General features: G+C 40.2%; 1 protein-coding gene across 3 annotated transcripts in view; it reads left to right on the top strand.

The window, feature by feature from the left end:
* LOC146557575 (MAM domain-containing glycosylphosphatidylinositol anchor protein 2) overlaps positions 1–26,712 on the top strand; it is a 201,752-nt gene that overhangs the window by 157,254 nt on the left and 17,786 nt on the right. For all 3 annotated transcript variants that reach the window (XM_085246108.1, XM_085246107.1, XM_085246106.1), the window contains 5 exons: positions 5,488–5,636; positions 10,535–10,712; positions 18,265–18,285; positions 20,384–20,539; positions 25,090–25,251. In XM_085246108.1, coding sequence (XP_085102234.1) covers positions 5,488–5,636; positions 10,535–10,712; positions 18,265–18,285; positions 20,384–20,539; positions 25,090–25,251 — 666 coding nt within the window. The remainder of the gene's footprint in view (positions 1–5,487; positions 5,637–10,534; positions 10,713–18,264; positions 18,286–20,383; positions 20,540–25,089; positions 25,252–26,712) is intronic.

Genomic DNA, 26,712 nt, shown 5'->3' with positions numbered 1-26,712 from the left:
TTTTATTTTTGATCTATCATCTGTTTTCAGTAATGTTTATTTCATTTTTATTTATTCAGCTTTTCTTTTTGAGATGTGTCTTAAACAGGCCCCTTGGGCCTCCTGCTAAGTTACTATCTGGTGCTTTTGTGTGATATTTTTGTCTCTTTTATTTTTTATGTTTTTAAATAAAAGCAAAAGCTAAATTGATTTTGCTTTCAAACCTGCACTCTTCTCTGAGTCAGGGATTTATAAACCTTATCATCTTTGGTCTCCAGCACAGATTTGTGCCTTACCTTTGGTGGTTTTAAGTAACTCGTCTGCCTGCCTTTTAAAGTCTGTGCCCAGTTCACCTGGCTTGAACTGCAACCCTGCAGTACATGGAGAATGAGTCTGAATAGTTCATGCAGCTCAAGGAGACATGCTGACACTGATGGATCCTGTTGGTCATAATGCCTAACAGTATATAGTCAGAGTGAAAAGCATCTGAATAATGTTATCTGTGATCAGACTGAAAGTCTGTCAGGCTTGAAGGACAGATGCAGTCTGTTCGGGTCTTTTTTTTCTGCTTTCTTTATTTTGTATTTTCTGGCCTATTTTTGTAGTTCTGCTTCTTTTATATCAGCACAATATCTCAACATTAGTCACTCTAGAGCAGTCTTCAATTTACACGGACCAAGAAGGATGAAATCGGAAGTCACTGGGCTTTTTAATATCAGCAACGATTAAAACGTTTATCCTTTTTTGTACTGAACTGATTAGTCGAGGAGGAAGGAAGACTGTAAATGTAGAAGTGACTCATTGCGAGTTCTGTGCTGTTTCCCTTAAGGAAAAAAAGACACATAGAGATTTATTTTGCGTTCCCATAAGGGCACCACGTGATTACCGCTGCCCTATAATACCTTTGTCTGTTAGCAGTTCCTGCTTTGGTGTTATTTGTTTGTCTCGGCCAGCTGTGCATCCATATGTAAGCCTACTTCCTGCCAAATTAAAAGAAAAGCAAAAAAAGCCCAGAATCATATAGGAATTGCTTAGCATATGACTGCACTCCTAAAGATGAAAACATGTTCATAAACCCTTAAAAAGTAAAAAGGAAGTCTGCAAACAAGGTCAACTTCTTGCCTGAAGGCTTTCACTGAGCTGTATGAATCATTGCATTGGTTATGCTGTTATAAACAGGATTTTAAAAAATCAATTAAGCCCTCTGTACTTTATGTTTGATGTCTCCCACCCAGGGTTATCTGTTTCAGGCTGTGTAAGTGGGTTAGGTAATGTGCTTCACCACACATAACATATTATTAGGAGCAAAGGCCATGTTGCTTCATTACACTGTATATTTGAATAAAAGGCAATAATTTGCCGTGCGAGTCTGTGATATTTGTCTGTAAGAAATGTACTTTGAGAAAAAAAAATGTTCCCCAAAATAAGATTAATGAATGCGGCGCATTAGTATAAAGACTTCCGTGTCAAACTTCTAAGAAAAGTATGAAAAGAGTCTTTTCATGTTTTGTTTTTCTGTTTTGTTTTGGGGCTTTTTCTGAAACAGGGTCTGTGTGGAAATCTTTAAGCTAATTTACTGATCCAGACAACAATGTGAGTGAGTTTAATTAACATTCCCTGCCTGCTCTCTACTGCAAATTGCAGCCTTTTTCTTTTTCCTTATCGGCTTTACTGTACTGTATATGCTGCATGACTAAGTCTGACATTATCTGCCAGGCGGGTTTATGTAACATTAGCTGTACAATATGCTGTAAACACAGCTGGCTCTATACGGCAAAACAGTGCCAAGCAAAGTGCAGACGGTAATTATCCTTGTTTTTTTATTTATTTATTTATTTTAGTTGGGAAATGTGTTTTGCTGGTTTCATTAGTATCTCAGCGAGACACGAGGCAGTTTGTGAGATAGTGTCATCTGTTATAACAGACAGGTTTACCTTGCAGTAGACTGCTGATGAACTTTTGAGACATATTCCACAGCTCAACATAAAACAGATAAAACCTAGAAAAAAAGTACTGCGTAATTTTCTCTCTTTCGCTGTACTTGTCTGTACTAGTTTCTCACTCACAATGGTTTTATTTTATCAGGCTGATGAATGTGCATTGTTTTCCTTCCGATCAGAATATTGCATTTTAAATAGCTTTATCCATGAAAAAGGCCACGTCATCTGTAGTATGCTGCCTAGAGCACCATTAACCTGATTTATTATCTAGACCAAAGAACCAAACACACTGCTTGTGCTGTGCTGATTTTGGCTTTTTATACTGGACGATTATGAGAATTGATCAAACCAGTCAGACGATGAATGAAACCACGAGTCTTGTTTTGTGTTTTTGTTTTTTTGTCTTACATGTGCAGTTTCCCCACTTCTGGCTGAGATTTGAGTGATTAAAGCCTAAGTGAATGTGTTTAAACCTCAGCTCTGATGCAGCGCAATCAAAGAAATTATGAAATTGTTCCATAAATGTACGTAAATATTCAGTAGATTTTGTTTGAGGCCAGTATGCGCAGCTACTTTTTGCCATTTTGCTCTAATGAGAACTGATGCTGAGGATTATACAGCTGTGAGTGAACAATGGCTTTTATTTGGTCTCACTGCAACTTTAGTTAGTACTAGAATATTCTGCAAACCTTTGAGATCAAATTTCTTTCTACCAAACTACATAAAAGTGAATTTGATGAATTCAAGTTACCTGCTGTTTAGCAGGAAACCCTGTTATTAAGCACATGCCTATTAAGCTGCACTTAAACAGCATTTGGTGATGTCTTTACAGCAACAGAAGAACTGGCATGTGTACACAACATTATAACAAAATGCCACCCAGTACAACAATATGCTTCAATGTTGTGTCATTTAGAGCAATCAGCTGTCAAGTTTCTACTGACTCTCTCTGAATACCAGTATCTTACTGGATGAAGTGGTTCAAGGGTCTGTCACACTAAGGAGGCCACAGGGAAGGACTCAGGAGCAAATAATGCTATTATAATTCGTCAGTGACATAAACTAACTTGACAGGTTTATCCAATTGCCTGACATTCATAAACTGCTTGCTAAATCTTCACACAGGTTCATAAAATCCCAGCGCCGCTTTTGTTTGAGCTAACAATGGCAGCTCTGCTGTCTTTTCCATGGTTATTAAAAATCATCTGCCTTGGGTATTGTCATCCCTCAATAAACAAGCCCAAGAAGCAGAGGGACAAACACAACAACGTGTCATTGAGGTGAATTACTATTCTTTGCCTGGAAGGTCATCCTGTAAGCTTGTTTCTGGATCTTGATTAAAATGCCGTGTTCTGCCAGTTCCTTCTCGAGCTGTCAGAAATCAGCTTTCCTACTGTGACCGGAAAGCTGAAAAGTTGAAAGATTCATTTAGTTTGTGCCACATGTGGGCATAAAATTAATTCTCACAAAGTTAACTATGTTATTAGAAGAAAAGGCAGGTGAGAATCACTCAAACCAGGAGTATGGCGTAATGTAAAAAAAAAAAAAATATATATATATACAGTATATATATATATATATATACACACACACACACAGAGTGTTGGGGAGTAAAGGAATACATGTACCGCCGTTACGTATTTAAAATACAAAATATAAGTAACTGTATTCCATTACAGTTACCATTTTAAAAGGCGGTATTCAGAATACAGTTACTTTGTTGAAATGAATGGATTACACGGCGGTATTTTCCTATTTCATAAGGCTATGAACTCTATATTTTTGGTGTCCACGCCGATGGAAACCCAGCCCATGTCACCTCTACTTGCGGCGTGAAGAAATATTTTTAAAATTTTTTAAAAATTATTCACAAAAATGATTTAATATGAAGGCAATAGGCAGAGTGTTACAGGCATAGCCCTAAAGAATGTAGCCTCATGGGCAGTGGAGTCCGTGTCTGTGAGTGCGAGGGAAGGAGAAAAAGAGTCGAAAAGTAAGAGATGTCACAGACCAGAAACGGGAGATGGAAGAATGTAAATATATATATATATATATATATATACATATATATATATATATATATACACAAAGTTGACCCAGACAACAAAAGTAAAGCTAGTTTTCGGCTACGAGCCCGACACGGAGCCCGACGTATCCCATATGGAAAAGATATATATAAATCTTATAAAGTTTGTATCTGTCTTGTGTGAAACTTGTATGAAAAGCATACAAGAGTGAAAACACATATAAGATCCCTTGAAAAATTATATAATGAAACTTGTATGTTTTGGATACTTACTAAAACAATATATGAAAGTAATGAGAAAGTGGCGACTTTCATGAGTAAATCATGTAAGTTTTTACTATTTCTTTTCCATATGGGATTAGACAGAGGTCTCTTTACGGTTTTATGCCTTTATGGTTCGGAGCCGCGGACCTGTTTTATATACGCGCGGAATAGTTTTCTATATGAGATCGCTGCAAAAAGTGCAGCCTTACCTAATGTCCACCTACTGTTACTCATTTATATTAAGATTTAAAAATCTAGTTGGTATGGCGAATAACCTTTAGTAAAAGTAATAAATCACATAGCAATAGGACATTCATGTAGTTGTAAAAAGCATGATAATATATTAAGTAATCCAAAGTATTCAGAATACGTTACTCTCATTGAGTAACGTAACAGAATACTTACAAAATACATTTTGGGGCATGTATTCTGTAATCTGTAGTGGAATACATTTTAAAAGTAACCTTCCCAACGCTGTGATAACTGCCTTTGTTATCCTACGTCAATTACTTTTGGCTTAAAGGGCCATATTTGCTAAACAAGAAAAATAAACAGAGGTATTCTGATGGCGGTGGAAAGTTGTGTAGGTGATCTGTTAACAATGCATTCATTTATAGATTTATAGACTGCAAAGCAGCCAGCTCATCGCAGTAATTACAGACGCAATCTACCAAGAGCAGCTCAAATTAGTAGGGTAAAAATGAGCATCAAATACATATTAATTCTTCCTCTGCTGCCTCTTGTTGATTTCAATTGCCCTGCTGTTTCCAGACAGAAACATATGCATAAAAGCTGCCCTTACACTGCACTAGTTTTGTTAGTACATTGCTCAGTTCCTCATCAGGTCTGCTCATTTCTGACCTGCTAATTTGAGCTGCTCTTTGTAGAATGCTGGTCATTACTGAAATGAACCGTCTGTTTGATTAGAAATTAGCACATTGTTCGTGTTTTTTTTAGACTGATTTGACCTGTTTATTAAATCTGGACTGGAAAAATTGTCCGTTTACAAGACGAGGAGGTGACAGTTGTCACAGAAATAAGAATTTTATACACTTAAAAATTGAATTAGTTCCCAGAATTGAAAAAAAAATGCAAACTTGATTCCTTAGAAAAACAAAGTACAGCTTACTTAAGATAACAAAGTTAGGGAAACGTATTTATTGTGATAGTTACACGTGATTAAACGCACCCTTGATTCCCAAAGGTATGATGTCTCGTTATGACTAGATCTGTTTTGTGATAAATATGGTCATTATTTTTAATTATTTCTCTCTCTAGGGAAAGCCTACCCCCCGGAGTTCTACTATGATACCTACAACCCTCTGTGGCAGAACAGGCCAAGGGTCTATGGCTTCAAGCTACAGTGGACCCAGATGAACCCAAATGCTGTGGACCGTATTGTTGCCTACAGACTAGGCATCAGACAGGTAAGACTGCTATGAGGTGCCTGCTCATTTGCATTCCTATTGTTCAGTCTTCTATTCTCTGTGAGCTACTATCACAGCCAGAAGAGCCACTACATGAGTCTTAAAGTCATGAAATGTTGGCATCTGGTACAGTAACTTGTCACGGGTATTGGTCAGCCTCTTTCCAACCCTTCATACATAAATTAGAGTCATCCCACACGACAGGCATGTAAAAGCCTTTCTTATTGGCAAATTAAACACACGATGGAAGCTTTTGCACAGCGTGCTCACACTTGCGTGTTGTACCCGATTGATAGAGCCAAACCTCATATCTGTCTTATTGTGTAGTTTTTCAGGACGTGAATGAGCCTTCGTGCGCCGAGCAGGAATCACTGAGAACCTGTCAGGGGCAGTCAGCTCAACATGGTCTGTGGTTTCCATGAATTGTTTCTGTTTTTGCTTTCCATCAGAAGAGTGAAAGGGGTCCCCGCAGCTAGAAGTAGCGAGCATAGCTCCTATTTTTTGCTTTTTTTGTGTTCCTTTTTCCTGCCTCTCAAGTAAGCTCCACACATGACAGGCAGGCGGCATTGATGGATGGCGTGGTTACATTTTCTCTTTTGGCAATCAATGAGCACCTTCCACTCTCTGCTCTTCTTTCTCTGTCTTGTCCCCCACCTCCATGGCGATGCACATTTGATCTTGCTTTTTTCTCTTTTTTTAATTTAGAACAGCAGGTGCAGCACCACACATTTTTGAAATGTTGAACTTGCCGCAGAATTTCACGTTGCCTTTGCTGCATGGAGGCGCATCTGCAACCATGTTAAAAACAATTAAAAAAATAATAATTTAAGATGAAGAAATGTGGCGCATGCTTGAGTGAAATCCGTCTAATTTCTGCTCCGAATTAGGGAGCACACCCTGACAGTTGTGTTTGTAATGAATAATATAATTTAGTGTTTGTCTCACTCTACACCCTCAAGGAATTGACGCTTGAGAACACATTTCAGACCTGTTATGTTTGTGTAGCGCAGTGATTTTTCTGTCAACTATCTCAGTTGGTCTGTTTGGTAATAAATTATGTCGTGCTTGCCGAGCCCGTGTACTTGCCAGGGATTAGTCTGAAAACCTGCCAGGAATATACATTTGCTTTTCCTATTTTCAGCTGGTCCTGTGCACATTTGTAACGATTGTAAAGTCTGCACCTGTGCTAGAATGGACCAAATGCAAATTTAAAATCACATTAGCATTTCAATCTAATGTGCATTTCTTTATTTAAGAAGAACAAGTGAGAGAGCATCACCACCCAAGTCTGTTTTAGAAGAAGATCTGTGTTTGGGCGAATTAATTTCTTTCCACCTTCTTGCTTTGATATCTGGGGGACCATTATCTGCTTGCTCCGAGGTAAAACGGCCAATCTTCCTTTGTCTTAGATGAGAATCAGAGTCAGAGAATCTTTACTGAAGGGAAAATTCTGACTTTTTCCTGTGGCATTTGCCATATAGTGTACTATCTATGGTCTTTGCCTTTGCTAGTGATTTAGGACAATAATGACATTTTTTTTATTGCCTTGTGGTGAAGAAAAGTTGAAATCCAGAAGAGGCAGAGGCAGCATGCAAAGAGGAAATGAAAAAGAAGAAGTGAGGATGAGGAGTGGCTCTTTTTCTAAATTGGAAAAAAAAAGAAAGATACCTTTTGAAAAAAGGGAAAAAATGGTGCAGTAAAGAAAGCATTGGCACACGGACTACACCGCTTCATTCTATTTATAGAACCAGCAGCAGCTCCCCTGCCATTCCTTGAGAATCATTATCATTTTCTCTCAGTTTTGAATTAATACTTGAGAACTGGTAGACCTTATGCCTCTGTAATGGACTGCTCCGTCTTATCGCCCAGTGCCCTCATGAGAGACGGTCCGACTGAAGGGGAGGGAAATGGAAATGACTCCAAAGCTGAAAGGCATGCACCGGTCAGAATCACAAAACACAAATCGCTGCACCTGTCAAGGAACCAGTGTTATATCTGCCTTGTTTTGATACTCTTGCGGCTTCAAGCCCTTCTAGTCTGTCCAGAACCTTGATTGCCTGTTTCCATTCCTAAGATAACTTTTTTTTCAGCTCATGTATTGCCATCTTGCGGCTCCCTTTTTTCCCTTTTCTGCCTCTACTCCTCCTTTTTTTTTTAACTACATGCGAGTAATCTGCAGTAGATCAGCTTGTCTAACGTTATGTCAGCAGTTGGTTATTCTGGAGTTTGTCTTCAAGTCTATTAGTATCACTTTGATCAGCTTTATTTTTATTTTTTATTTTTTTAAGTTCCTATAAATCCCCTCCTGAACCGCAGCCACAGTGAAAGGAAATTAAATCAATACGGCTCTCTACATCTGTGGGGAAAATGTGGAGATTGAAAGCTAATGGGATGTAAACAGAAGCCTTAATTGAGTGCAAATGTGTGGATTCAGTGAACATTAATGGGAATCAAAACAATGGGGCTGAATCCATAAGCCTGTAAGTATGTGCATGTGTCAAAGTGTCTGAAAAGTTGAATGTTTTTCTGTTTTTTTCCAGTCAGCATTTAGAGTTTGATTTGATTTGCATATTTAAGCACTGTTGGTTTTTAATAAGGGGGGGGGGAGACCTTTATAAAGCAGCTCTAGCCAAGACCAATATTAAAAGCCATGCACACACACACACACACACACACACACAGAAATGTGTATATTTAATTTTATTCAGTATTATACAGCCACCTGAACATAAGCACATAATGCCACGGGCATTTGTGAACAACAGTGAGATAAGGTACATGAAATGTTTCATTTTTGGTGCTTACTGGTTAAATCGGGTATTAAAAATAAAATTTTTAATATTTATATTTAAATGTATGAATTTTTGAGCAAACTGGATGAACATCAAGTCTCATATTCATGTTTTAGCCACAGCTTTTGAACATAATAAACATCTGATCTATTTCCAAAAATTCATTAAAAATTACTTTTAAATAATTGTTTCTTTAGATAGATAGATAGAGAACTTGGCTGCAGTTCAGGGCCAAACATAAAAGCCTATTTAGTAATGTACTTCATCACCAGTGGGCATGTGCAAATTACTACAGCAACATAATGCATGCAGTACATAATACAGGTTTACATAAAGTTACGTGAAAAAGAGCATTTTCACACTCATTCACACGAGGATTCAATAACTTGCAAGCACCCTTTTAGCAGCAGCAACTTAAGTAGTCAGTTTCTGATTGATCAGTTTCTCACATCATTATGATATATCACAATAGCAAATATCCTCACCATATTATCATTTATTTTAGCGGATTGAAACACACATAGGACGAGACACATACAGGCTGACACTGTGTAATTTATGGCAATTAACTGTCATGCCTTTTGTGCTTAAGGGGAAAGTTAAAAATTTTCAAAGCATAGGTAAGGGCTAGAGCGCTCTCTGTAATTACCGCAGAGAGACAACGGACCCTATTTACCTGCAAACTAATGGTGATGGAAACTTGCACGCCATAATTGCGGCTCATCCAGCCTCTAAGTAATTACTTAATTGGTATTGTTCCCTCACATGCACACTGACTCAATGCTGTCACACCTTCATTCATTCGATCCCTGTCTCCCTCCGCTAATGGTGCACTTCTTTCTGTATGGTACGGTCACTAATTGTGATGCAGACGCGATCGCTTGTCTTTGTGCCCTGTTAATCTGATAATCGAGGATAAAATGTACCCTCCTTCACTCGCCCCTCACCAGCAAATCTAGCTTTGCTGTTTGTGTTTCAGAGGGGTTGCATTATATCAGAAAGCACAAAAGGAATTAAAGTTTGTGTGATACCTGAACTAAGTCAGCCAGGAGTTTGCCTGTTTGCTGCACATTATTGAAAGAGAAGATAGAAAAATCGTGGCAATTCAAGGTCCCTTTATAAAGAGATGGCAAAAACAATAAAAAATTGCAGAACATCATGATAGAAATTCTTTAAAGGAATCAGGCAGACAGTCAGAACACAACTGTACTTACAAAATGCCTATAAAACCTACGATAATGTTTCTTCTGCTAATAGAAACATGTGTCTGCTGCTTCTTAATAGCAGTCTTTTAGTTCTGACCCTGGGAGCTGCTTCGAAAGTAAATATGGTTAATGAGCATCTCACCGTCATCAGCTTACAAAAGAAATTTGTTTTTGTTGTGCAGCTTGGATCGTGCAGATTGGTGAATCGCACAGATGCCTATAGGCGGTCTTAATTGGCAGATGAAATGGAACATTATACAGTCGTGTTAAAGGACTACATAGTTGTGGTCACACTTGGAGGAAAATGAGAGAACGTGTTTTCTTTGCATGGCACATACTCTCCTTATTTGGTAAATCTGCATACAGAACCTATATATAGCTGATAGTGAAGATGCATCACATGAGATCACATTAGAGACCCTGTGATCTGTTATTGGTACAGTATTGAGAACAGCTCTTTGAAAAGTGTGAACAGTTCACAGAGACAAGAACCCAAATGATCTTTATTTACAGACTAGCGTTCATGCATGGGAGGACTTTAGATGAAGCAAATGGTGCATGAAAGCAAAAGGTAAGGTCTGTAAAATGAGCTAACAGTCAGAACAAATGATACAAGCAAGGAAAATACGGGAAAAAGAAACCCAAGGCTGGTCCAACTGCTTGGCTGTGGGAGGTAACAACAAAAGAGGAGTCTGTCAAGTATACCATATACTGCATCATATTGATGCTGATTGCTCAGATGTGGAGCAGAAAGGTGGAAAAATAGAACAAAGGGTGAAGGGGAACATACCAATCCTCAACAGCAGCAGGAACACTTTGCTATTTGAAAATCTGTTAGTTATAAACAGAACTAGCAAATGTCTAATATCCCAAACCTCATGTGGTTCTTCTTCCGACACAGATGGGGCTCCAGCGCTGGTGGGAGCAGGAGATCCCAGTGGATGGAACAATCAACAAAGGAGAGCTCATGACGCATAACCTGACTGAGCTGATAAAGCCCGAGTCTTACGAGGTGCGCCTCACGCCCATCACGCGTTTCGGCGAGGGGGACTCCGCCATCCGTATCGTCACCTACAGTGGTAAGCGCTACATACTTTTTCCATTGTTTCAGTGTTTTGACAGCCAGCAAACAGATAAAAACAAGGTAAAGGAGACAAGAGATTTTAACTCCCGCTGAAGTTTGTGCTTACGGCGTACGTTCATCACTAATGATGATATCAAAAGTTCGCCGTAGCATCAGCAGTCATTACAAGGATCCGATGATGAGTTATTTTGCATAAGACGTACGAGGAAAGAGCGAGTGGGGAAAAAAAAAGGGAACTGATTGAAGTAATTTGAATTGCATGTAACACATTCAGTCATCTGTAGACAGCTCGAATTCAGCCGGCTTTGCTTCTCTTCTCCTTTGAGCCAAATGGATGCTGATCAACTGACTAATCCCTTCTTAGTGACCTTCATTGCTTGAGTCAGCTCTCCCCTGTACCGGGGCAAAGGCTGACTTGTTGTGTCTGTGCTTGAGAGATCATCATGACATTGAAGCTTCAGATGACTCAAGCATGTAGCCCGGGTAACAAGACCAAACAGAGCTGGTCAGAGATGAGTCATGCTTTGCTGCCTTCGCTCGGTTCCCCCCTCCCAAAACAATGCAATTTTCTGTCTTTTGTCTTTGTCGGAGGATCTGATTAGTCCCCCGGATTGTTTCTCATATAATAAATGGCTTTTCAATTTCACATTGTAAATATTTTGAAAGGTTCTTGCCCTCACCATGCCTGACATGGACCCTGACATGAAAAGCATAAAAATCTTACTGTACATTTGCCCAGACTCGGTGGCCAGATAGAACAGTAATAATTTTATTTGATTTATTTTATATAGACTACAGTAATAAAAGTAATAATAATTATGTAGCAATTTTCTAAAACAAGCCACAAAATGTTTTACAAATACTCAGATTTTATAGAGAAAACTGCAATAATTACCCTTTTTTGGAAGAGCTCGGCAGCACTGGTAATGATTTAATACGCAACAGGGAAACACACAACAAAACAAAACCAGTCGCAGGGAGGGACGCCGTCTGCCCAGAGCGTGCCGGGTTCCAAAGGAAGTGGAGGCAGTTTGTAACAACAAGCAGAGCGCAGATCGGTGCAGCCAGTAATTGCAGATCGCTACAGTGCTAACGTTGCTCCAGAGAAAGCGTGAAGTTACCTGAGGGACAGCAAGGGAAAAAAGCAAGAGCTACAGGAGAGAGAGAGAGAAAAAGGTTGAAAAATTGTAACTAAATAAATAAATAAATACATCTAGTCATACTGACCTCGTCCTCCCTGAGGCCCCTTGTTTTGAGTCCAGGTTGAATTTGTTATAAAAACCCAACTGGCAGAATTTTTTTCAAAGGTTTCCAAGGATGTCACACTGACTGAAATGGCCACCTTTTACTGCCACCACTAAAATGCATCTAGGATTTATTTCTGATGCATCAAAATGTAGATGAGAGTTGCACTCGAGAATTTTTAAAACAGGAGCAGTAACATCTGGATCGCCGACCCGTTGATTATTGCTGTTTTTTTTAAATCTTCTATTTACATTTCTGATTCAGATGAAACAAAATCGTCACTCGTTGTTATCTCCAGACTGAAAAGGACTCAAAATAGACTTTGTATTTCAAAATTCTCCTAAGTATATCTCATCTATAGAGCTCAAGGTTGTTCATTTTGACCTTATAGCCTTGCGACGGTTCTCAGGTGGGCATCTCAGACAGTAGCCTTGGATTTAAGGAGATAAAGCAATAATAACAAATGAGGTTAAACTGAGGTTGAATCAGAAGAGTCTCTCTGATAAAAGTACAGCAGCCAAAAATAGCAGCCAGAAGGACATCACAAGGATTTTGTGTACTGCGACCACTGAGAATACATCAAAACACACTGTATTTCTTTACAGAACGAAATAGCAGGTTGCAAACAGAGATAGATTCTCCAGCTTGTGGGATGGCATGCTGGCAAAAACAATACAAAGACTACAGTAGTATCCACAGTTGGCCCAGTAGTACCAGTGAACAGATGCACAGGTACTTGAGATGTACATCTTCAGAAACTAAGTGACTGACTGTTTTCTGTCTATCACTGACTGCCAAGTTCTTCCGGAGTGGTGCTGCTGCAGTTGTGAATAATTCAGTTTCACTGCAGCTCATCATGGCTTCTGCAAAGAGAATTGGGAAAAAGGAGAGAAATGAGAGAGGCAGATAAACTTTCTCCGCTGTTATTTTTGTAGTAGTTTGTGATACTGCGCGGTTCCCCCGGTCAACCTTGAATTGAATTCAGTGGAGTTGAATCCAAATGAATACAGTCGAAGCGAAGTGAGGGGAATTGAGGCTAATTAAGGCAGGGAGTAGCGCAGAAGGAGTGATGGAGGCAGCCAAGTTGAGACTGGGAAGAAAAGGGAGATACAGGGGAACAAATTAATAAAAGAAGAAGAAGGAGAAAAAAGATAGAAAGAGGAGAGCCAATGCTGACGTGCCCAGCGAGAGGCTGGACTAATTATCACTCTAGGGCTGCTCTGTTCTCCCACACACAGCATAACGCCACGGTAGCAGGCTAATGTAGGGCTGAACCGTATCCACTCTGCTCTGAGACTGATGTGTGAAATACAGCCCAGGACCATCTCCATTATCACTTCAGTTTCATTCTCACTGGGGAACATGGACCTGTGGGGCATCTGTGTATGGGCTGTAGCACAAAGGCTTTATGGGTTTGAAAATTTACAGTGAATTGAAAAAAAAAAGTCATAAAAGTTCTTCTATTTATCGCTATGTAATCACTATGTTTAAGTCCTGTCCTGTCTTTGGTATATAAATCTAAGGTAGCATTTTCATGGCAGTCCTGCATTTGCTATTGTCCTGATTCAAAGACATGTCCAATATTTGACTGTTTGGGAAACTCCCAAAGGGTCCAAGCACAAATAAGGTTTACTAACCCAAATTAATCAATTTAATGACTTTTGCATTTTTATTAATTTTAACTGGATTAATTTGTGGCAAGCAATGTTGCTTCACCATAAGGAGGCTGCGGGATTGAATAAACCTTTAGCCCTGGCTCTTCCAGTCTAAATTTGTGCATAGACTCAGCAGACACTTTGGTAATTGCATTCAATTATTCATTTATTTGAGTATTTGCATAAATGGGAAGTTGAACAGCAACCGATAAACGTATTTCATGTGTTTGCCTTGCACGGTGGGATAGTCTCTTCCTCCTTGTGACCCTAAAATGAAGAAAACCTACAGAAAAAACACGGCTTTGTCTGTTTGTTAGCTGTTAGCTTGAACATTTCTGCCCTGTGTTAAATTGCAACATAAGTCCTCCATTAGAGGAAGTTTTTTCCATCATTGCCCAAAAGGCCGAGCAATCATTCTGAACCACATAAAGTCGATGGTAGCAGCTTTTCTGTGACTTGGCACGAAAACACAAAAGCGGTTACAGTGTCCCCAGTTGCAAGATGAAGAATGGCTATGTCACCAAGCTCTGAAGATGCTCTTTTAAATTTTGCTGCAGTGACAAACTCAGCATCTGTTTGGTGTTCCTCATAACGCTCCCCTCCCACTATGTCTCTCTTCCTCTCTTGTTTCCTCCAATACACAGGATTTAATGTTTAAGCCTCCAGTCAACCCTCACAGTGTCACAGTAAAACACTGCTGCTGTTTCTTAATATTCCATTTTTATGCACCTTGCAGTGACATATACAACACCTCTCCTCAAGGCAAAACTCCCTAAATCTTATATTAAATTCAGTTTCTCACTGTAAGTGGGGTGTTTCTGTTTGACCAGCAGTGATTCAGTGGTAAAGCTGTCCCAGGTTCTGTCTCTTTGTGTTGCTGTGAAGCATGCTTTAACCTGAGCTGCTGTTTTGATACAGTATTTTGTACATGCTCAGTAGTCCTGCTTTATAAAGTACTTTCACTTAAAGGAATACATTTATTCAAGATCAATACAGCTTTCATATCTGTTCATTAAATATAAGCCAGCAGTCAGTGAGCTTGGATTAGAACAAAGACTGAACAGCTAGCCTTGTAGCAGTGACTCCCCAGAGTTTCTTTTTAGCCTGGCAACTGCTCAAAAGCCTTAAAGATCTCTGAGCTATAGAGGTTTTCACTCTTTTTGTTTTCTTTCTTTTTTAGTTGGTAAGAATTAAATGATATATGACATATTAATTATTGAGCTTTAGAGGTGCTGGTGTTTGGGATTCTTTACCTCCTGAAAGATTCAGACAGAGCTAGCTGATTCTTGCTGTTTCCATTTTTCGTGCTAATCTATGCTCACCAAGTGTGCAAGGCATGACTCATGGATTCCCCGTGCTCAGCTGGATGGTCCCTCCGTTTGACATTCCTTTGAAATCCACTCTTGTTTTTGGTAGAAGAGTTGGGACCAGCATATTTATGATTTGAACTGTTTTGATTGCTGCTGTAACATGTTGTGACATGACATGGCTTCAGCCAATACCTTTTGATTAGCCTTGTCTCATGCTTTCTTGCTTTGTGGTAGATCTTTGTTCTGTCTTCACTGAGATATTTGAATGCTAATCAATAAAATCAAATCAAATATCCTTTTGTCTTCTTTGTTCTGTCATTTATACTTCTTAGTTCTTTAGATTAAAGTGAATGCCAGTCCATCAGTGCATATATGTATATGTACGCTAATGAAAGAACAGCCTTGCACGGGGCTCAGCATGGCTCGGGTGTGTCCATGTGTGTTACTGCAGGACTTGTGCAGAGCAGTGCATCCTCAGTAGGCTTTTGTAAAAAAGGACACAATGGTGTGATGTCGCTCTTGTTATTTTGGTCACGGAGACACGAGGGAAAGATTGCTGAACTACATTTACCCACACTGTCATTATTCCAGCTGATGGTTGGGCAGCTGTGGAGCCAACACAGGGCCTTCTCAGAACATCATGGCACGCACCCATAACCCCTAAATATGATTGATGGGAATGTGGGAGTGTGTGGATTATATGAGGTCAGTGAAAAAAGAAAGGATAAAACCAGGCATGCCACTGTTGTCTATGAGGACACTTGGCTGGAGCCTTGGAATTGTCTGCTGCTTTGTAATGTAGCCGCAGGCCAGTGGGCAGGGAATCCTGCCAAGATGAAGTCAGTGATTGTATCCGGAACAGCCTCCATGGACCAATGTCCTTTGGCGGTCAATGAGCTCACTTTGTGTTTCGATCAAAATTAGGCAATTTGGATGGAAGGCATTCATGCATCAAGCATGCAGCTTGTTTTGTCCTCTCAGCTGGAAAAGTATAAACCAGGATTCAGGCAGACATGCACCTAATATGTGCTCTAATAACAGAAGTTTGAAAGAAAAAAAAGAAAAGAAAAATCCGCTCTTCACTCCTCTGTGTGATCACTGGGAGTTTTTATCTTGACAACTATCAAAATTACATTTCATCCTCAATCATTATTTGAGGCTTTTTAGCTATGGGGGGAAAAGCAGGGTGCTGCAGCATTAAGAAGAAAATCTGGGATATTTTTTAAAGCCTTTGCAGTGAGCTCGAGGGTTTTGCACATCTCTGCTTTAACGGCATAGCGCATTTGAAGAAGGGCAATTGAGGTCTGCTACTTGTTTTCAGGAGTTCAGACACAGTTACAGACAAGGCGGCAACGTTTCTTTAAAAAAAGTGCTTCATTTAAAACGCTCGAGTCAACAGCTGAGCTCTGTCGCAGTTTATTTTAATGCTTGTTTGTTTTCCCATATCCAATATAGTCATCTATACTGGAAGTAAAATTATCTGTTTTATGCAAGTGTGATCTGGAGAGAGTGTTTGCATGCAAAACAGTCGTAAAATTAGCCTCTGGGCCTTCTCTGTGCACAGCTTGATTTCCTTAGTGTGTATGGAGACACTGCTTGAGCAGACACACTCTTTTGGATTGGATTAAGGCGTAGTGAGTCAGTTGAGGGAAGCTGCAGGTAAAAAAAAAAAAATGCAGACAACGAAATACATTTTCATAACCACAGTATCGGAAGAAAGAGGGATTTGGGAGGGAGGGAGGGAGGGAGAGTTACAGGAAATGGGACATTGAGATGGAGAGAGCCGGCGAGCAGGAGGGGGCCTGAAAGAATAGAGTTTTGTCGGAAACCTCAGCATCCGTTTCGCAGGCTCGAGGCTGTAAGTTGTCATTTAAAACATTTTCTCTGCAACAGCCGGGATGATTTCCTCCCCCTCTGCAGTCTGTGCTGCTCTGTGCAGTCCACTGTAGATTCAGTGGGAAGCAGTGACTGTCGGGCGGCGAGTATTTTCACAGTCACATAAAAGATTCTTAAAGCGTTTTCAAGGAAGGTGTGCGCTGAAAATGCAATTTTAGTTGCTTCACGGCATGTGTCTTTGTCTATCTCCCCTTTTATCCCCGAGCAAACATACATTTCCACGAGTTACACAACAATAAACAGAAATCCCTCCTTTTTATGTAACTTGAGCTTTTAAAAACAGCAGTTTCATCAGCGCCACTGTACTTCGCCACTCTCACTACGTTTTCCTTTGTAGGAATGATTTGTTATTACTCACTTTAATTGGTTGGATTAAAATCAATTCCCTCCATGAACAGCAAGGTTTCATAAATCACCCAGCAACATAGTTTTGTAGTAAAGCTGATGTATCGCATCTATTCAGCCGGTCAGCAATCGATCATGAAAATGCCCATGAATCTTCTTGACAGGTTAAATGGTATTTACTCTGCAAAAAGTGAAGTGCCGACTAACTGGCTCGCTGCAACTCTGTGTGATACCCTTGACCTTTATGTGTTTGCTGCGGCAGTAGCCTCTTAAATTATCAATGAGGGAAGCATTGAACTGTGGTTAGGTGGACAGAATGCAAAAGAAGTCCTCGGTGTATTTCCGTTAGCGTTTTCATAATGATGGGTTTGAAAAGACAGGATATAAGTTGCAGGAAACTGATTAGCAGACACACTTGTGATTATTACTCATTTTTGTGATTTATTGGCTCCTAAATGGAAGGATAAAATAGGCTTAGGCTTGTTCTAAATGGAAGTCACCTTGGACAAGAACATCAGCAAAGCCAGTAAATGGCAGTAATGATAAGCAGTTGCGCTATAAGCTTATTAATGTGGTCAGGCTGGTCTTCCTAATCCCTCACTCTTTTACATTAGATAACAGACTGCGAATAAATGCTGTCACCTTTTCCACTTCAAATCCCAGACATCTCTCTTTGTGTCTGCTCAATAATCATTGTTCTGAGTGCGGGAGTTGATTGGTGCCGTCTGTTTCCTTCGTGTTTTTACAGTGAGAAGGCAAAAGTGCTTTACAGAGATGAAGCACAGATACTTTGCAAACAGTGTTCTGTTTCTGCGGTCACACACTCCAGAAAGAAACCTATTTCTCTGCTATATCTTTACATAATATGTTCCTTGTTGCTCACAAAAGGTTAATATATGCCTGTGTAATACTCTGCTACTTGCTGAATAGCAGAGCTCACAAGGCAGCCACACAGAGTCTGAAGGTGCAACAGGTTGACCTCTTTTACGTCGGCGTGTGCCTCCATGCACATTTTCTCTTAATAAGTGTTTCATGTAATGACAGGCTGCTAAGATTTTTTGTACTAACGATTATCCCTGGCCTTTCTCTTCCACAGCTCCCATCAACCCTCACCTGAGTAAGTAATGTGCACCTCACTTAGCATGTCTCATCAGACAGAGTGCTCCTTCTGACACAACACCGGCTGTGAAAACAGTGGGGATACTCCAAGTAACTGTCTCGTCTATAGAGAGCCGACTTAAATAATCAGTATTGAACTGGAAGATGTTTTTAAACGACTCTAAAACAGGAGTAAATGAGCAATGATTGAGCAAGGCTTGCCTTTAGAAAAGGGTAGGCTTGCGTCAGGATATTTGACATTGTGCATTTTGGACACGGCGTTTACATGAGATGTTGGATGTCGTTTGGTGTATCTGTGTGTGTGTGTGGGTGTGTGTGTTTCTGGGCGCATGAGTTTATTTGCACCTTCTGTGCTCTGTGAGCATTAATTATGCATGCATTTGTGCCATAGCTGTTTATATTCTTTAATGTTTAGCTTCATTTATGACGCATTGTTTCATTGTTGAAACTTTACAAATTCACATTATTCATGCCTTGAGAATCCAGACTTAATCATTGCTTGCTGTGCGGCAGTGTGCTGCCTTGTATCGTGGTTTATTTATTTTTATAGATATATATTTTGGTGGGTGTTCACAGAAACATTGCCAACATAATAGCAAACATCCTAATCACCAACATCATTATCCAAATCCCTCCAGGAAACTATCTTACCTGCATGCCTCCCCTTCCCCCCTGCCTCCTTCCTCTGCCTATCCTCCAAATCCTCCTATCTCTCTGAGGCGCACGAGGCGAAAACATTTAGTTTAGCTCACTGCGGATAGGGACGTTAATGTCTAGCACCAGGAGCTAGACCTCCATTTAAATCTGCATGCTCATGAGGAGAAGAGTCAAGAGTGCCTCAAACGCGGCCCCTTGCTGCACTTTTCCCTCTCCACCACCTCTTCTTCTCTCACTCCAGCTCATTCTCTCGCTCTCTCTCTGCCTCGCAGCATCACTGCCCTCTTCCATCCCCCGGCCCATCCACCCACACCACACCTCTACGTCTGTGTTACCTCCATTACCTGAGTAAAAGCTGCAGATCCCGCTCCTCTCAAGGTCACCACTCCAAACTGCTCCCAGCTACGTTTTAATAAATCAATGAATATTTATCAGAGCACATGCCTGCGTCCTGAATCTAAATGCTGTGTTTTTTGCTATCTCTTTGAGGACACCGCTTAGCACCGCCAAGTCCTCTGGTCAGGTGCTTTTTGCATCATTTGGTTTTTTTTTTTCTCTCTTCTTTTTGACAGAGTCGATCCAGCCACTACCCCTTCATTAAATTGAGTGCATGGGGATTTGCACTCATCATCACAGTCTATTCACTTATACATTCCCTTTCATGTGACCAATAACAACGTCGTTCCACCCTCATTCAGTCATTCCACTTGTATTGAACTTGTTGTCACAGGTGGGGGGGACTTAATATCTTCACCTGCACACCTACGACAGAGAAGATGGAAGCTGGTAGAAAAGGCGGTTGTCGGGTTTAAAGAAGTCTCACTGGTCAGAGGATATGAAACATTGGAGAACAATCACCCCATTTTTCTTTTAAACCTGTTAAAAAGGGGGGATGTCGGGGATTGTTCAAAATCACAAGAGGCTCACCTGATTCAGATAAAAGTTTTCTACTGTATCTGTGCCAAACCTCACAAAATTATGTTTTAACAGGAGATTTATATTAAGTTTGAAATTATTTACTGTGCTGTGGCTGCGTTTATTGAATGTCATCCATCATGCTTCGGTAGTGGGCTGTCTGATAGTCGCACACACAAACCGCCTTTGGGTGTTTCTTCAGTGGAGCACTCTGTCTTCATAGACTCTGGTTAAGTAGAAAACAGAACTGCATGTCGTAGTCAAGAAAAAAAGAAAAACACATTCAATGGCACCTCCCTCACAGTCAGTGAGAGGTCACATCTTAATATAGAAATTCTTTTCACCAGATTGCATGATGTAATTAGGACTCGGGTTGGTCTATGTATCCCCCCGAGACACATGCACACACGCACACATGCCGCAGGAAATGTCATAGATATACAGTAGGTGTCGCACTACTCAAGACATAGCAGTGTACTATAACTTCTCACTCTTCTGAAACGACGTGCTCTGTCATTCACCAGGAGAGTTCCACTGCAGCTTTGAGGAGGAGCCCATCTGCATGTTCACCCAGGACAAGAATGATGATTTTGACTGGACGCGACACAGTGCAGCCACCCGCGACACCAAGTATACACCCAACACTGGCCCTAGTGGTGATCACAGTGGCTCCAAGCAAGGTAAGGAGCTCAAACTTCCACCCTTGACATGTCCAAGCAGCGACTAGCCAATCATTGCTTATCCCTAGTAAAAGTATTGCATATTTGTTTTAGCTAGTGGCTGAGTCTACTTCTTTTTTTATTAATGGAGGAGATGATTCTCATTGTCTTACTTTGCTAATTTGATGGCCTGCCCTTGAGAGAGAAATTGATAAATAATTAACCTCTAAAGAAATATTCAAGGCGTGTAGTAATTGCAACTGGCAGGTTGAGTTGTCCCACATCACGCACATTCCATGATTTTTTTTCTTTGACAAAATACGTCATTGATTAAATGTCAGTGAAGCTGTCTTTAGTTGAAATGACCCATCAATTGGAGTTAAGGCAAGGCAAGTTTATTTATATAGCACAATTCAACAACAAGGTGATTCAAAGTGCTTTACAGAGACATTAGAAACAAAAACAAAAAAAATCATGATTTAAATTTGATTAAAACAAGCTAACTAACTACAGTAACTAACTAACAAACAAAACAGTATATAAAATCAAAAATCAAAACAGATAAAATCAGGACAGTGGATAAAATCAGTAGTTAAAATGTAAGTTTTGAAATTTAAGCTTAAGTGCGGATTTGGTGCTTTATTTAAATGAAGCTGAGAATAGGTGAGTCTTCAACCTGGATTTAAATAAACTGAGTGTTTCAGCTGATCTGAGGCTTTCTGGGAGTTTGTTCCAGATATAAGGCGCATAAAAGCTGAATGCAGCTTCTCAGTGTCTGGTTCTGACTCTGGGAACTGATAAAAGACCAAAATGGTAAATGGCCTGTATTTATATAGCGCTTTTCTAGTCCCTAAGGACCCCAAAGCGCTTTACATATCCAGTCATCCACCCATTCACACACACATTCACACACTGGTGATGGCAAGCTACATTGTAGCCACAGCCACCCTGGGGCGCACTGACAGAGGCGAGGCTGCCGGACACTGGCGCCACTGGGCCCTCTGACCACCACCAGTAGCCAACGGGTGAAGTGTCTTGACACAACGACCGAGACTGTCCAAGCCGGGGCTCGAACCGGCAACCTTCCGATTACAAGGCGAACTCCTAACTCTTGAGCCACGATCGCCCCAGATGACCTGAGGGATCTGGAAGGTTCATACTGGGTCAGGAGGTCACTGATGTATTTTGGTCCTAAACCATTCAGAGCTTTATAGACCAGTCTATCCTCTGACGGACAGGCAGCCAGTGTAAAGACCTCAGAGCTGGATTGATGTGGTCCACTTTTTTGGTCTTAGTGAGGACTCGAGCAACAGAGTTCTGAATGAGCTGTAGATGTCTGACTGATTTTTTTAGGTAGACCTGTAAAGATGCTGTTACAGTAATCAAGCCTGCTAAAGATGAATGCATGGACTAGTTTTTCCAGGTCCTGTTGAGACATCAGATCTTTTATCCTTTATCCTTAAAAGGTTGAACTACTAGTCATCTTTAAGAATTGGAGCAAAAATGTATGTGTGGTTAAGTTTCCCGACCATATCATGGCATGTTTTATGCCCTATCTGTTTGTTCATTCAGAGGATGTAAGCAGAGGTATCCTTCATCTGATTGCATAGTCCCTTAGGTCACCGAGTCCTTCAGATTGCCCATTTTGTCTGGTTCAAAACCGAAATGATCCCAGTTAGGTGATTATGTATTCTTTTTCTCAAAATACTCTTCCATGATTGCATTTGCTGGAAATGGTTCATTGGGAGTGGGAGAACTCCGGAAATCGACACACGTGCGCACAATCCTTATTGCCAGTTGTTACACTCAGGGTGGCTGGTTGGAAGTTTTTAACACATCGCCCAAGCCAAGTGGTCTTTGTTATCTCCTGAAAAACACAAGGAAAAGATAATAATCACAATAAATGGATGAATCGGTGCATTTTAAAAGGCCCCAAATACATAAACTGTAAAACAGCACGTCGCTGTTTTTAATGGCCTGTTGTTTAGCACAATCTGCCTGTGCGTTAGCCCTCCCTAGAGGTCAGACAAAATATCAATGAGGCGGTACATTGTATTGGCTTCCTTTTGCGATATAATATCAATGCAGTGGAAAGAAATATTGATAGTTTTATTAAAACATAAAATGCAGGCATTGTGACCCTGTCCCCACCAATTCAATTAGCAGAGTAATTATGTCATTACTCCTCCATATCAAGAGGGAGCAATGTGAACATAAGTGATCTAAGTTGCTTTGAAAAAGAAAAAAAATCGTAGGGAAAAAATGGTGGTAAGTTAACACCCTAGTAAATACATACATGCGTTTTTTGTTTTGTTTTTTGGGAGGGGTTGGGTCCATTCGGAGCATATTTTTTACCTTCAGTTATAGAGATGTGGTGATATATCATAGATGAGCTTACAATGTATATTGATCGCCACGTTGCTGTAATGCAATCGGGGTCATTATCATGTATGATAAGAGTGTCTTTGCCAAGAACTCATTGTTTCTCTTCTCTGAATAAATGTTACAGGCTACAATTACAGTGGACACTGTAGCAAAAACCTCTATGCATTGATAAAAATATTGCAGAGTATAACACAAATCGTGACCAACCTTAACATTCACTAACCAGTGGGCAAGTAATTTCATAATATTTCTCATCTTGTGATTTATATGTACGGCTGAGCAATGATATTGCAAAAATCTGTGGTAATAGTAAAAACCACAGCTGGTCTAGGCCTTAGTGATCATTCTTGCCAGCTGTCAGCGAGCCTCTGAAAAAAGTCTACCTGCTTGTTGTATTAGAAATTAGCATGTTGAATGCACACATTTAAATGGACACTGTTGTTTCTTATGTGCTCCATCCACAATGAATGAATCCACAAATGCCCCCAGGGGACAGTGAAGCAATGTGATTATCACATTATCGGTCAGTGCACGACACATAGCATTTTGATTATTTCATATGTTTATTTGCAAACACACAAAAACAAGTGTCACTTTTCAAAACGACGAAATAAGATGGGACAATTCAAAGAAGATGATTTCAGCTGTGCTCATTGTGTCACCAAATATTTGATGCTGCACAAACTAACAGTGAGGATCCTTGATCATCATTTATTTGCAAGATAATCTTCTAAATGAGCCTCGTCGCTGTTTCCATGGCACCCAAATTAGACTCTGCATAGTAAGTTTAGCATTCGCTCTTGAGAGCTGCATGTACAGGTATTGCATATTCAAGGAATAAATAAGAAAAGAGTCTTTTAGAGGATTTTTAATGAATCCTTTGATGGAAGTTGTCTGTGGTGAAATATACAGTTGGTGCCTATTATGGTGCTACGGTACCAGCAGCAGCAGCTGAGGCAGTAAATAATGCATTGGCTTTAATCACCTAATGGTTTCAAAATGTCCAGCATTTCATTAGCAGCCCCATTCATTTTTTTGTGCATAATTATCTAATATGAGATTCAGCTGAGGCAGATATTCCATTTGATTTTGGCTGGAGGGCTGTGGAGCGGCTCACAAGCTACCTTGCCTGTGCCTGTGGCTGGGCTGAGATTGGCTTCAGATAATTTGGCTCGCACGCAGAGGGCTGTCTGACTTATAGGCATCGCTGCTGCTGTCCACCACTGTCAGACCAAGGGACCATAAATGTAACCTCACTGTATCTGTGCCAGGTTTTTTGCGACTAGTGAGCTCTGGCCCTTATCTTTATTATGGAAGGTGTCATTACCGCAATATTTACAGTGATAAAACAATTTGTCAGGGATTCAAAGAGAAATGTTTGTGACATTTCACAGTCAGGGACAGTGAAGTTGCTGATGGGGCCAACATAAGTATTCAGAGAAATATATAGAGATATAATTATATATATATAACTAAATATAAACAGTTTAAAATGGAAGAAGCAGCCTGACTGCTCATCTGCTTGTTACCTGTTAAAGTTCAGGGTCTGGCTGCTGGGCTGGGGTCAGCATTCACTCAGCCAATAAATGATGAGTTTGTTTAGTAAAGTCATGAAAACTGTGTTATTAGTTTAGTCACACTGTGTCAATAGTTTTGATTTAGATGCTCTATTATGTTCCTCTCATACAGATCTAACTCCCAGTATGTTACATATGGATCTTTGTATGCGTGCAATCATATTTAAAGTTTATTTGCCTGTTTTTTTTTTTTTTCAAACCTGCTGCATTAATCTCGTGAAGCCGGGTAGGTTTGATGGCTAAAATTAACCAAGCAAAGGTAGAAAGGGAGTAAAGGCAAAACGAATCAGCAAGTAATTAAAAAAAAACAAATTATGAGAAAGATGCAACAGCTGTGAAACCTGTGACTTAAGCCACTGCCACACTTCTAATAAGTCTTTTCTGCTTTTTTAAATTAGACCATCAGCTCTTGGCAGTTTGTATTACCACACCTATTGGTTTAAGATCTAATCCGAAGAACAGCCGTCTCTTCTGATAAAACGGGAGTATTTGACACGAGAGGATGAGAAGGCACTGAAAGATCAGACCACAGTTTATGAAAATGTAGAACCCCTTTTATTTTGTTCTCATAACTCTGGTGTCCGCATGTGTGTTTTTATCCATTTCAAGGTTTCTACATGTACATCGAGACGTCAAGACCGCGCAAGGAAGGAGACCAAGCACGGCTTATAAGTCCATTTTTCAACGTAGCACCTAAAAACCCTTATGGTATCACCAATCCACCTGCCTACTGCTTTGGCTTCTTCTACCACATGTATGGGAAACACATAGGTAAGAATGATTGCCTTCATTTAAAACCACTGCTTAATTTCTTAAACAATTCTACAGTCTATCACTGCTCCCCGTTTTTGCTTGATAAAGCAGCAAAACCAGCTTTGAGTGGATTTCAAGTTGCTTTGGCAGTTCTCTGCTGTATAAAGGAGTTGCTTTCTTATTCTCGTGGAACTAAGCACAGTCAGTAAGGCAACACCACATGAAATTTTATTTCTAAAAGAGTACATCATCAAGCATCTGTCGGACATACCGCTGGCATTAATTATGATGAGGTTCTTGGTTTTGGTGTGCAGCAGATGTGTGTTTCACTGGAGTTTTTTCTTTCTTTTTGTGAAGGACTTCTTGTTTGTGAGAGAGGAAACGCAGTAGTCACGGCCAAACAAAAAAGAAAGCAGCACTTTTTCCTCTAAGCAACAGAATTGCAGTCATTTCCTGAGAGTTTCTCCCAGTGGTGTGTTTGGTGTGGAGCTTTGCGCTTTCTTTCCAAAAAATTCTAAGTGTAGCTGTCAGATGTTTCAAGTAAAAGATGTCTCCTTTTTGCAACACACTCCTTCCAAAGGGGTGCGCACAGATTCTGGGTGTTAGCCCTCACATTCATCTCACAATGTAGATAACAACCCTGCATGGCCCATTTGAAGATGGCGGAGCGACTGAAGGAGCACTCTGTGGTTTACATCTGACTCTCTTCACCAGAGACCCAATCAGCCAACCGCAAGCACTCCTGCTTTGAATGTGTGCTGTTTGTACGCTCAGTGCATTTAGGAGTTTTGCTCTAGCACAAAAATAGCAGTTTATGCACTGTTGAAGCCCTCCAGGGTTTCTCTGTCCCAACCTAACTCCCTATCATCAGCTACTACACACCTTTATAAGGCGAAAAAGGTCACCAGTGGACGTGGGTCATCTTGTGTCTTTTTTAAGGCACCGGTACTAGTGTTGATGCAGAACCAGCTTTGCTTTTCATTGCATGACTTAATTCTTATTTTTGTGGAAAGAAGATCACGGTGGGCAGAATATGGAAATAGTCTATTCGCCCAGAAAATTCTTAATGGTCCAGTTTAGGAGCCAGAGCCATGTCAGTGAGAAACAGGCACTGTTAGCATATGAGCTGAAGTGATAAAGGAATAGGATTAAAAAACAATGAATCTAAATGACAGCAAGATCTGCAGTCATGTGAAAATGAGAGTTTTCAAAGCCATGTGAGCAGTCTGTGAAAAACTAAGAGCTCTCTGTGACTCGGTAGCTTGTAGAACCACTTTTAACAGCAATAACTTGAAGTAATCTTTCCTGTATGATGTTGTCAGTCTCTCACATCGTTGTGAAAGAATTGTAGCCCACTCTTTCTTTTTATAACATTGCTTCAATTCATTGTGATTCGTGGGTCAGTCCATTGATGGTAAGGTCAAATATCTCCACTTTGGTTCAATGGACTTGGTTCCAGAAGTCTTCTGAGGGCTTTTT

The sequence above is a fragment of the Mchenga conophoros genome, linkage group LG15 (assembly GCF_057382185.1).
Source record: "Mchenga conophoros isolate Kocher_MC1m ecotype Shallow Benthic linkage group LG15, M_conophoros_male_GT1.1, whole genome shotgun sequence".
Classification (NCBI taxonomy): domain Eukaryota; kingdom Metazoa; phylum Chordata; class Actinopteri; order Cichliformes; family Cichlidae; genus Mchenga; species Mchenga conophoros.
This window is presented reverse-complemented; position numbering and strand designations above follow the sequence as displayed.